The sequence below is a fragment of the Gadus chalcogrammus genome, chromosome 21 (genome assembly GCF_026213295.1).
Source record: "Gadus chalcogrammus isolate NIFS_2021 chromosome 21, NIFS_Gcha_1.0, whole genome shotgun sequence".
NCBI classification, from domain to species: domain Eukaryota; kingdom Metazoa; phylum Chordata; class Actinopteri; order Gadiformes; family Gadidae; genus Gadus; species Gadus chalcogrammus.
The window spans coordinates 7,286,027-7,299,110 of NC_079432.1; the positions used below are offsets into that span (position 1 = coordinate 7,286,027).

The 13,084-nt window shown below is 44.6% G+C and overlaps 1 protein-coding gene across 1 annotated transcript in view; it reads right to left on the reverse strand.

Annotated features, from left to right (window-relative positions):
- Positions 1-13,084, reverse strand: part of syndig1l (synapse differentiation inducing 1-like) — a 32,440-nt gene that overhangs the window by 12,994 nt on the left and 6,362 nt on the right. The window contains exons 2-4 of the mRNA XM_056581605.1: positions 11,409-11,809; positions 11,217-11,276; positions 10,774-11,090 (exon numbers count right to left, since the gene is read on the reverse strand). Coding sequence (XP_056437580.1) covers positions 10,774-11,090; positions 11,217-11,276; positions 11,409-11,559 — 528 coding nt within the window. The 5' untranslated portion in view covers positions 11,560-11,809. The remainder of the gene's footprint in view (positions 1-10,773; positions 11,091-11,216; positions 11,277-11,408; positions 11,810-13,084) is intronic.

The window sequence follows — 13,084 nt, forward strand, 5'->3', positions numbered from 1 at the left end:
TTTCCATTGAAAGTACATTACAGAATGTGTGCTGCCCTGGCCCAAATAATATATGGGGAAATAAAGCATTTCAGGGAAATTGTGTGTGTGTGGCGTGTGCATGTGCATGTGCATGTGCATGTGCGCGTGCTTGTGCATGTGCATGTCTGTGAGTGTGTGTGCATCCTCTGTCAGAAGGCTGCGAAGCTGGAGAGTAAGCTCTGCCTTCCTAAATGAGACTCTATCTGCGTGTTTCGAGACAGTTAGTTGGTGAATTAGAATTCTCACTATGACAGGGGTGACCCTGTTTTACTTGGGGTCAAACACAGCCACTGAGGTCTCAAACCATACGCTGGAGGATAAGGGAAAGCCAAGCCAATCTACAACCTGAGCAAGTTAAGGACTTGCCATTAAAACGAATTATGCTAAAAAGTAAATTATGCTAATTCAAAGGACAATTATGCAAACATGCATTTATAAAACTGATGTAGAAATGGCATGAAATACAGCGTAAATTATTTTTCTACACACAGAGTTCAGCTGTTTTGTTTAGATTTGTTCTGCATGTTTTTAACTACTGAGGGAAAAAAATGCAGGTATTTCCTTGTAAGTCGCCAAGACAACACGTCCCGTAGTATTCCATAAAGACGCCCGTAGGAATATTTCCATTCATCCGTCGCTGGTGGTTTTCTTCACAGAGACACCACCTCAGAAATCAATAGGCAGGGTCCGCGTGCAACGTATGGCCCGGGGAGAAGGGCGCTGTTCAGAATGAAGTCCTGACGCTTCATGAATGAAGGGACGAAAATCCAAAGAAGAGAGCGCGACGAGAGAGCAGCGATCATCTCCGATTGGCCCAGAGTGTTTTCAACCACGTGAGGGCAAGCACGCCCGTATTTGGACAATCAATTCCAGCCTAGCCGAGAACCGGATGATCTTCCCTGTGAGACTAAAACGTGATGCGCCTATGGATGGCCTCGCGAGGTGAGGCGAGGCGTGATGCTCATTCGAAGACGTGCAGCGGAGAGAGGCCTCCTCTCAAAAGGCCATCCGCTCAGTCCGATCGAAGTCTGTGGAATCAGTGGCCTCTTAACCGTCCACTCCCCAGCTAATGGTCGGCCTCTACCAAAGGTCTATGATGCCGAGTCCCATCGGACCACGACTCGACCCCCACACCCCCCTTATCCGTGCGCCCCACCGCCCACGCATCTTATGCTCCTGATCGTTATGTTAAGTTATGCCAGGGCAGGTCCTTCGTACCGGCACACACACACACACACACACACACACACACACACACACACACACACACACACACACACACACACACACACACACACACACACACACACACACACACACACACACACACACACAGACCAACACACACACAGACCAACTCATACACAAACACGCACACACACGACACATAACCACCACACACACACACTCACACACACTATCATAGTTGTCAGTGTTATTTCATTCATCCGCGGCCATGTGATTTGGTGCCTGCCTCAGCGACGGACGGAGACGGTGGGTTTTAAAACACGATGCTTTACGGCGCCGTTTATAACTCCGGATGTGATCCCGGGGTGGGCTGCTAGGCACGGCGTAGGTGTGGTTAGCCTGCCGGAGCGACCTTGGTCAGACAGTGAATCATACAGAGCGTTATCTCCAGGGCTCGGCGCCCCGTCGCGATACATTACTCTCCTAACTCGCCGCCATATATTTTAGGAGGAATCACCTGTTTTATTATGGGATGTAAGTTTTATAGGCACGGCCAGTTATGGTGGGAAATTGCCCCAAATGTCAGAGATGGTTCAGCATCAGAGAGCAAACTGGTGTGGCTGGGAGATATCGGGAGTAGTCAGTGACGATGAGGGTCTGGAAGGAAATTCCATCCCAACCGTCATATGTAAGATAACACAGCTAGGGGGAAGATTATCTTTCTATTACTTCCTCTGTCTTCGGGGACAAAACCTGACCCTTATTAAATTGGAGAGAAGTAACAGGTGGCTGTTTAAACAAGTGTCTCTCTCCGCTAGTCCCTCCCTACCCCACAGTCCCTCCACCTGGCGGGGGGGTCTTCCACATGGATCTATGCTATCTTCTGGAGAGTGACCTGTTTTAATAGATGCTGTTCTGTGGAAACCCCCCCAGTATGTATCTCCGTGCCTGAGACCTAACACCTTGTTAACATGCAACCACATACAAAGACACACGCACACACACACACACACACACAAACGCTTGAGTCGAAAATTGGAAGGAAAACGAACACATGAAAACAGACACGGCATGCGTCCTAATTTATGTTGTAGGAGGCGACTCCAGATGGTTTTGTCTTCATTAAAATGCTGATTTAAGCCTTCCCCCTGGTACCGACATCTGTGAGTAAACACACACTCTGTATCAGAGTGCACTATTTAACTCAAAGCCACGTCCCCTTCTACGAGTTACAACTACACACTACTTGTTTAATGTCATCGTGCAACAGTCTGCCCCTCCCCCTCCCACCCTCCCCCCGCCCCTCCCCCCCCCCCCCCCCCCACCAATTATACACACAACACGCATACAAAACAAAAGTAAAGCAGCATCAAAGTACAGCCTGTTCCAGACAAACTGGAATACAATGCAAACCCGAAACACAGCATGATCTCGTTTCCTGTTTGTTTGTTGTTGGATTTTATTGCTTGTGTTATCCCCTCACTGCAAGGCATCGCGGATTATGAGCCTGAGAGCCACCCAGAAAGTAGTGCGCTCTGGGGATCAACAAACACCACAAACTATAGCGAGGTTATGCTGAACTGAACGTGCGGCAGAGTGTGAACCGCTGTCTGTCACGTACTCGGGCGGAGATATGTGTGTGTGTGTGTGTGTGTGTGTGTGTGTGTGTGTGTGTGTGTGTGTGTGTGTGTGTGTGTGTGTGTGTGTGTGTTGGGGTGCGACGGCAGTAGCACAGCATTAGCCTGAAGTGGCTACCATCCGTGGCTGTACAGGTAAATTGATTAGCCCGTGGCTACGGCCGTGTAGTGGAAGATTGCGGAGGAGCGAGACGGCGCCGCGTTAACATATTCACACCTGATGACTGGGTGACAAAGCTAATGGAGGGAGACCGACTAGGGCTCGGAGACCGCAGCGAAAGAGATGAAAAGAAAAAGCCGCAGGCAGGGTTCTTTTTATGGCGTGAAAAGTTTGCCGCTCTTTCTCTGTCAGCCCGGTGATGTGAATCAAAAAGGAAGTGGAGGAAAACCCTAGAGGCCAAACAAAGTCGTATTGGGAGCCGTGGATGAATCATAATAACCCAGCGACACCATCAACTAGTACATGGACGAAGAAAAATACAGATAGAACAGAAGAGACAACACAAAAGCCTGTAATGGTTTTGCACACGTACTCTCCCCCAGTGTGCTTTTGAAAAAGGGCTCACATGTAATCATTCAGAAGGGAAAGCTGTGGGGAAGCAAAACTCATTTTAATTGTCATTTCTCCGAATGCAATGTTTATATTGTGTTGTTTTGTGTTGAAACATAATTAAAATAGTACTAGACTGCCTGCCAGTGTAGTTTGGCTTCTGGGTTTGGTCCAAATCATTTATTGGGGTAATCCATGGTTGGCTAACTTGAGGGGAAATATTGGCAGATTTAGCGTGTTCTGTGAATTGAAGAAGTGTAGTGCGGGATTCGGCCATGGATGAATGACTAATAAGCCAAACTCACACATCACAAATTGCAACTGGCGTACGTGCTCAGGAAAAAATAAGGAAAGAAAATACCCCTACGTCTCTCATCGTACCAAGACTAAATGTGGTGTGAAAACCGTCTCATGAATAATAGCTGAGATAATTTTGTGTAAAATGGTGACAAGTAATGTAATTTGGTATGTATGATGTTGAGATTGTTAGTATTCTTGTCATCTTGTGAGAAAAAAAGCTGTAAAAAATTGAAAATTACACGTTGTTGAAAGACTGGCCTATCACTAAAGACTTCCTAATGCTTTCTGTTTCATAGAGTTGAAAATCCATTCTGAAACACACACACAGACACACATATATATATATATATATATATATATATATACACACACACATATATATATACATATATATACACACATATATATATATATATATATATATATATATATATCTCTCAACACTATATATAGTGTCTACATACATACAGTATATGTTCTGTATATATAGTGTCGAGGGTGTCCCTGAGCAAGACACCAAACCCTAACTTCTCCCGACGACCTGGCTGTCACCTTACATGGTTGATGCCACCGTTTATGAGTGTGTGTATCGCTTTGGACAAAAGCGTCTGCTAAATGCCCCGTAAATACATGTTTATGTAAATGTACACATGCATGCATACATACACACACACACACACGCACACACACACACACATGTATATGGATATATAAATATATACACATTTTGTACGATCCGTTACTTCTAAGAAAAAAAAAAGCAGGCTTTGAAACCTGGCAGGCAAAGCCACAGGGACGCTGAATTGAAATGATCCAGGAGATATCTGTGTCATTTCCTGGTAAATGAGAATTGGAATACCGCCGATGGATTTCACTGGAAGGCGGCTGGGATTTTTATCCTGGCTCCACCACGGCCACTATTCAGGATTGGGTATGGTGCGTGCTCAGCGGGGCAAAGCACAACCCCATTTCTGATTCATCGAAGGAATCCAAGGGCAGATCCATGGGAGAACCTCAGTTGGCCCCTACAGATTTACAGAGCATGTATATCCTTCCAATCATCAATGGCAGTGAAGGAGAGTCGGCAGCCAATGATAAAATACGTTTTCTTTTAAAGGTTGGATGAGTTTTCTTGTAGAGAAGGTGGTCGACCTTGTTTTGGAGAATGAGACGAAAACACTGCAAAATGTGCAAATTAAAATCTTTCTATTGGAACAAACATACAGGAGATGGTGTTACAGATGGCAGACGAATGGAAAACTATGCACCGTGTGCCGTGATCAAATCATTTAGAAGAGATTTCTTCATGCGGGTGAAAACGAAAAAAAAATGGAAATTGCTAATGCTCAAAACACACAGGATCACCCCAGCAGACAAATGGTTTGTGCTGTGATGATACCTGTTGCCTCCTGTCAAAGAATGGCTGAAGTGACAACATCCCCTCTCCTGACAGGGGCTGCCCGTGTCACTTCCTGTGGTCACTGCTTCCTGCATTCTGGCCATCTGTGTGTCAACATGTTGTGCTTCGCTGTGCTCTGTCCTCCTCCGTGTCCTTCTGTCTAATAGGACATTTATGTCACAGAGTCACTACTTTGCATAATGTTTTTGTATCACATGAACGGAGATACAATTATATATATATACACACATATTTATTTAGTTTTTCCTTTGCTTAAGGTTTTGGATATATATGGATATGGATATAGTTTAATCTCAGGTTCCGCATTCATTGTTATATTATAAACCCTGCAACACCACTAGAGCTGGTCACAAGATTTAAATTATTTAAAGACAATCTTATATAGGCCAATTAGGGTTGAGTTTTGGGGACAGCTCCAACTTTTTTAATTATTTACATTCCATTTGTGCAAGACAAACAGTACTGCACTGGACAGATAGGAAATAGGCTTTAAATCAGCACAATCAGCCGTTTTCTTTTGGAAGTTTTGTCATCTCAAAATTCTGCTCATTTTTATGACCAAAAGAATGAAAGAGGAGTTTTGTAACATTTAAAGAGTCTTTCTCAATTTACACACACTAGCACAAAAAGCAATACTAACGACACTGCCAAATTTAAAGTTGACTTAAGTTGACTCATTAAACAGTTCAATAACTATTTGAGTTGAGCCACAGCCAAATTTAATTAGAAGCCAGCATGACTTTGATTGTGACAACGCAACGATGCAAGAAGAAAAAGTAGGTTCAAAGTCAAACTGTCACAACAATTTGGACCGAGCCAGCTTCTGTCTTCAGCTTTGTCGTTTCTGTCAGTTCCCGCTTCTCAAGTTGGATCTTACGGAACTTAAGGTTGACTTAAAAGCGAGGTTTGTCTTTGGTCTCCAAGAACAGACTGTCATGCCTGTCTGCTACCCTTGTAGAGGTTGTACTCACTGGGACTGCACAGTCCTTTGGTGTTGGCAGGAAACAAACTGGTCTAGCCACGACAAAACTTGGACAATTTATCCCCATAGTTTGACAGTACAAGCTGCTTAAGGTTTTGCTTTACCGTTTCACAAAATTAATAATTACTCATATTATACGCAGGAGGGGGGGGGGGGGGGGGGGGTTAGCTCTATAAATGTGAAACAAACATACCATTTCACATGCATAAGAATGAAAATAATAAGAGCCACTGCCGTTCATTTGCTTATTTGTTCAAAAGTCTATTTCTATTATTCTATTCTATTAAATCTATTTCAACCCCAGATGTGTTCAACCAAGCAACACACTATACTGTATTTGCTGGGTTCTTCCATCATACATATGGCTGCACTCTCACGCATCCAGGTGTGTTGTGAGTGTGACTATGGAGTACATTTATGAAATGGCTGGTCATGGCTGGTCATGGTCATGGCACATCCCACCTGTAAACACTGGCTCTCCCTAGGTCCTGAGGCTCTGCTGTAGCTTACAGCCCTGTAGCTCTGGCTAGGAGTTCAAACCGCATCCGTAGAGACTTGAGTCAAAAGCAGTGAGGTATCTCACACTAGAGACCGATTTGGAGGCTCTAAATGCAGCGATACGGAGAGGGGCAGACTTAGTCACGGCAAAACAGCCGCCTCTCTCCTCTTCTAGCCTTGGATATCTTGTATAAGGCGAGGGGGGGAAGTAGAAGAGGAAATTTGGTGGCGTACTTTTGGAAGAGTACTTAGAGAAGAGAGTGGTTGCTCTCGAATGGCTAACACTGGGCGAGCGAGATAGAGAGAAAACCGGAAGTGGTGTGGAAAAAAGAAAGGCCTATTATCGTTGTGTCTAATGCAAACGAAAACGTGTTCTCCTCTAAAAGATTTAGGCTCTATGCAAGGCTACTGACGCATAATGGACCAAGAACAGACTAAGGATTTTCAGCGAATGGAGCCATTGAATCCCCTCGGAAGTGAAACATCCAAATAGAAACCAAAAATATAGACGATAAAATAAAATACATAGTGGGTTCTGATACAGGTTATCCATGCAGAGGTCTGCAGAGGGACGAAGAGTCAGGATATCTACAGGTCAGATAGTGGATGTCTGGGAGCAAACCAAGTACCTTTGGGCTGCCAGTCGGGACGCCCTAACCACAACACTACCCTGCCCTCATATAATCTGATTACTGCAAACAAATCCTATCTAGCGCTTCCGTCAAAAATTGATGTATGTGGCAATTACCTCCGATGCTCCAGTGAGTCCACAGCGTCACAGATGAGAAATGTCAAACATGGAACTAATCAGAGGTGGATGATCCTCTGTCATTAGGCCTGACACATATTAATATTACACCGATGATGGAATCAGGAGAATGATTGCCCGCAAGATTGTCTTCAATGGAAATGTTTTTTACCCGCTTTTGTTGCGATTCTTTTGCTTTCTTTTGTCGGATCCTACGAATCCTTTCAATTAGACATGAGGCGTCAAGGGGTGATGTTTGTTGATGTCCACGCATTCATATTCACAATATGTCGTTCTTATTTCTGTTAATAAATGCATCGTGCATTGTGGTTTATGCCAGAGGGATCTTGAAGACTATCGTTGATCAAAGATATTACACTCCTGATGTGTTTTTAATTAGAATGTCTTAATCCTGAGGATTCTGTGTCTTACGGTACGCTGTATACACCTAAGCCTCCTTCTGTCACTGAGCAGAGGGGGTTATTTTTTATTGCTAGTCATAAATTGTGGATTAGAGCTATCATTCTCATGTAACAATAAGTATTCCTTCAAAAACTGTGATGGGCATATTATGAAATATTTAATGTTTTGCTTGGCTAAAGAACATCATGACGCCTACAAATGTTTTATGAATATTCATAATCCTTTAGCGATTTAGCATGACTATTACTCATTAAGGAGAAGCTTTGATCCAAAGTGACTTACGTTGGGTGTTAGGCATCTGTTAAGGATTTATTTCAAATGTATTTATTCATTAAACTCGTCCAACGCTGAAAGCTGACTGTTCTTCGGTATTAATGATTCTCAATAGTTATTTATTAATAGTTACTTTTCAATTATTTTTTTGATTATGTGACACACACATACAGAATTGAACCTTGTTATCTAACATATTATATGTTTTTTTCTGTATCCTCATGTACTCTTCCAAAATGATAGTTTATCCTGCCACAAAGTATTGCAACGCCTTTCATAGTACCGTAGGACGGCAAGGAGGGACTAACCAAGAACGCCATTGGTCCATTGTGGGTTTGAAGGATGCGGCCTGAAGCTTAACCTGGCTTTAACAGTCTTTACACCTGGGCAACATTCCTTTGGGTTGGTAATGCCATTACAGGATGCAAGCTAGCTCACACAAGTACAAAAACAACACAGAATCACTAGTAAAATAGACCATGTGTAGCCTTGCTTCTAACTTTCAACGTACATTGCTCACTTTTCCAAAACAGTTCATAGCAGGAGATTAAAAGACCTACCACCACAGCACACCACCATAACCCCAGGCAGCACCGTTGATTCTTTCATATGTAGACTGGTGACTTTCTTTTACCTGCACCACTTAATACTAATTACAATAGCAAAGTTCTCTCGACATTGTAAAAGTGGACATTGTGATCAAATTATTATACTAGCAGTATGATGCTTGAATGTTTTTGTCCTGGTATGAAAGGTTATGTGACAGTTACGATTATATTTGTGAAATACACAAAGCCTTGGGCCTTTTGCTCAGCAACATTGACAGTAATTCACCAGAGATATATTAAAGACATTGCACAATGTTCTCATATGTTTTATTACGAGTGGTGGATGATTCAGACTCCTATTGCTAAAGTCCCTGTCATGTTATTGCACTCAGCCAAGTTCATTTGACTAATTTCCTTGTTTTTGCAGTAAGCCAGCTCATTTCACTAATGACTCGTACTCTTTAGGTGGGGCATATTAATACATCCAATGTAGTTGATTCACATTAGAAATGGTGGGGGGGCTTTTATTCTCTAAAATGTAGTTCAATTAAGGCCGCAGTAGGACATTGCGCTTGTGATTTAGAATAAGGGACAATCTAATGGCTTATTTGTTATCTTGACTGGATCATAATTGCTTACCATTGGTACAAAGGGGGGACTCCCGCACGTTTGTCTCTTTAATCAGCTCGAAAGATAAAAAAAGGGAAAACAGATGATAACAACGGGACAACATTAACCCCCAAACAGCATCGGAAAACATAGCACACACTCAATTAAAGGCTGTGACGCATTAGTTCCCTTCAAAGACAAACAGGCAAGCAAAACGTATGACTGTAATCACGCCTTGTGTTATCATTCTCTTCAATATTTAACTCTGCAAGTGAAAATCATTATCTTGCCCACGGAAAATGCGAATAGCTGTTTCAATCTACATTATCATGTAAAATTAAAATGTGATGTTTGCAGCCTTTTACAATGATTCATATTTTCCATTAGGGTGGAGGAAAATGAGAAAGCGTTGACTAAAACGACCGGACAAGTCTCCCAACAAAAGACTGCTGGCTCCAGGACTATGTACTATGATTTATTAGGCGCTGAACTCAAAAGGCTACACTATAGCACCATTAAGAGATTGGATCAGCAGTACTGGCCAGAATCTGGGTTCAAAAGTAGAAGTGTTTGTGGCCTTTTGTTTGTTGTTGGTATTGTTATTTATGTCATCGTGCAAAGATACAGTTCTTTTTGCATGGCCCAGCAAACAAAAGTGCTACCATTCAAAACCTTTTTGCTCTGTATGTGATATCCAAGTAATCCTCCCTTCATGTATCCAGGCGATACTAGGAAACATAAATACAGTGTTTACCCTGACCAACACATGTTGTTGTTTTGTCCATTCTGACACTCCGCCTAACTATTGTGTAAATGAGCTCTCTCAACACTGTACAGAGCGTCGCCTTCAAATGGCTCAGCAAACAGAGACACATGTGTCACACAGTCCATTAGACGCGGCGTGTCCAGGCCACTGCATCGGCCATTTCATTTCTCCCCATCCTTTTAGCCCCTTTTACAGCAGTGTTGCTGATACAAATAACAACAACACCGCCGTAGCTAATATCCCTAGGTGAGGCAGAGATGGGGAGGTCTGATGGGAGGATTTGACCGGCGCTATTCGGTTTGGGGCCAAGGTCAGTGGACCAGATGGGATTTGTTGGCTTGGTATGGAAATGATGCTCCTGCTGATCCAGGAATCAAGCCTAATCCTGTGGTATCACGATGGGGTACACACAAACACACACAAACACACACACACACACACATACACACATGGACACTCACACACACATTAACACACACGCACGCCAACTCACGCACGCACCCACACCCACACTAATTTGAGAAGTTAGTCCTGCTACCTTATGTCAACACTAGGAGAGTATGTTATTTCAGGACCTCGACCACATATTGTTTTCTCCCTCACCCTGACCCTTCTTTTATAATTTGGAACAAGTAAACACTCACTCACCATTTCACTTCTCTTGTCTTTGTCTTGCTCACACACACTTTCGCAAAGATATGCATCAATGCAGCCTCTCTCCCTCTCCCTCCCTCGCCCTCTCTCTCTCTCTCTCTCTCTCTCTCTCTCTCTCTCTCTCTCTCTCTCTCTCTCTCTGTGTCTCTCTCTCACCTCATACTCTACGTACTCCTCCTCCTCCACCTCGTAGGAGACAGTCTGGATCTTGACGTGCTCGCCGTCCTCGGCCTGCTGCAGGAGCAGCAGCTTGGCCCCGGGCTCCTCTGCGGCGGGGGACTCCCCTGCCTTGCCCTTCTCCGTGAAGGTGGTCTCGCAGCACTCGCTGCTCTTGTGCTCCCGGGCCGCCGCCTCCTTATCCTCCTTGTCCTCCTTGTAGAGGATGAAGCTGGGCCGGTAGAAGGCCTCCACGGCCAGGTGCAGCGAGGTGGCGTCCAGCAGCTGCTGGGACTTTGTCTTGCCTCCTCCTCCACCTCCTCCTCCTCCTCCTCCTCCTCCCCCTCCTCCTCCTCCTCCTCCACCACCTCCTCCCCCTCCTCCGCTGAGCATGTTAGAGTTGTTCACCTTCCCGACGACTCCATCTCCCCATCCTCCTCCACCTCCTCCTCCACTGAGCATGTTAGAGTTGTTCACCTTCCCTCCACCTCCACCTACTCCTCCTCCTCCTCTGACCATGATGGAGTTGTTCACCTTCCCGACGCCTCCGCCTCCACCTCCACCACCACCTCCACCTCCACCTCCAGCCCAACCTCCTCCTCCGCTGACCATATTAGAGTTGTTCACCTTCCCACCGGCGCCGACTCCGCCCACTCCTCCCTTGACAAAGTAATTGATGATGTTCTCCTGGTACTGGTGGTTGGGGAAGTCACCCCCGTAGCCGTTGACCACATGCTTGCTGTTCTTGTCCAGCAAGGGGTTCTGCAGCTCGCTGAGATTCTCCATGGCAACGGGGAGGATGATGGGGCTTGAAGGGGTGAAGGGGAAATGGGGGAGGTGGGGAGGAGTGTGGAAAAAAACGGACAAACAGGAGGATCTTTTAAACCCGGTGTTGATTGCTCAAGAGGAGGGGGGGCGGGGCTTGGCCGGGGTGGAGCAGGACGATGTGGAAGGAGGGGAGGGGGGAGAAGAGAGGAGAGGGGAGGTTGTTTTCTCTTCTTTTTCGAGTGTCGTCGTCGTCCAGAGGTGTTAGGAGCTACAGGAAAACAGAGAGGAGAGCGAGAGAGCGAGAGAGAGAGAGAGAGAGAGAGAGAGAGAGAGAGAGCGAGAGAGAGAGAGAGAGAGAGAGAAGAAAAGCAAGACAGATGGTATTTAGATTAGATAAGCAGAAACCCTGAAACGCCTTTATATGTGCAGAATGGAGGTTCAGGCGTCAGCCTTTGGATCAAAGTTTGCTTGTATCTCATGCATCGGCAACAACCTGTACACACTGCAAATTGTTACCTTCTACCTCGTTCTCACTCTCACTCACTCACACACACACAAACACATATCCACACAAACACACACACATACACCCACAGATACACACAAAAAATCCCTTGCATGCAGCTAGGCACACAAACGCAGACCCAAAGCTCACACACACACACACACACACACACACACACACACACACACACACACACACACACACACACACACACACACACACACACACACACACACACACACACACACACTCACACTCACACACACACACACTCACACCCCTCTGGAAGTAACCATAATTGCCACTCTCAGTGGCTGATTAACAGCTTTCAACTGCTGCAACAAGAAATAAAATCGCTGTGAAAATATCAATTATGACACGTGTATCATTACTACACCTATTATCGTTAAGATACTTCATCTCTGTTAGTACAAAATACTTGTTTGGTGTGATGGTTCCATGGTTTTCCAATATTACCTTGGGCTCTGAACAAACAGGAATTTGGCAAAAACATATATTAAAGGGAAAGTCGATTGTCAGTAATGCAAGAGATCCAGATGAAAATATTACTTATCTAGTGGTTTTTCGCGTTGCCATGGAGTTGCGGTTGATCCAAATAGAACTGACATCATTTAATTTTGGGAACTGAAGCCCAAAATGAAAAGCCTAGCTCTGCGTGACAATTTTCCGAGATACACAGACAGAGCAGATCATTAGATAAATATTATTATGGCAGAACGTGATAGGAACAAGTGTTATGGCTTTTAGAACTGAACAACTAGTCATCTCACAGACAGCCAGTGCTATCTCAGTCAAACAAATGTTTTTTGGATGTGTACTCGCATGGCAAAGTCTTAAAATAGCCCACAATAACACAGATTACACCGGCGTTGCTGTCGACTTGATGGCAAGACCTAGAGACCATGTCTGCCGAACCACTTCAGGAAAAGATCCACTGAGAGATTGAGAGATTGCGAGAGAGAGAGTGAAGGGGAGCGGGGCAGAGAGAGAAAGGGAAAGAGAGAGGGAGAGAGAGAG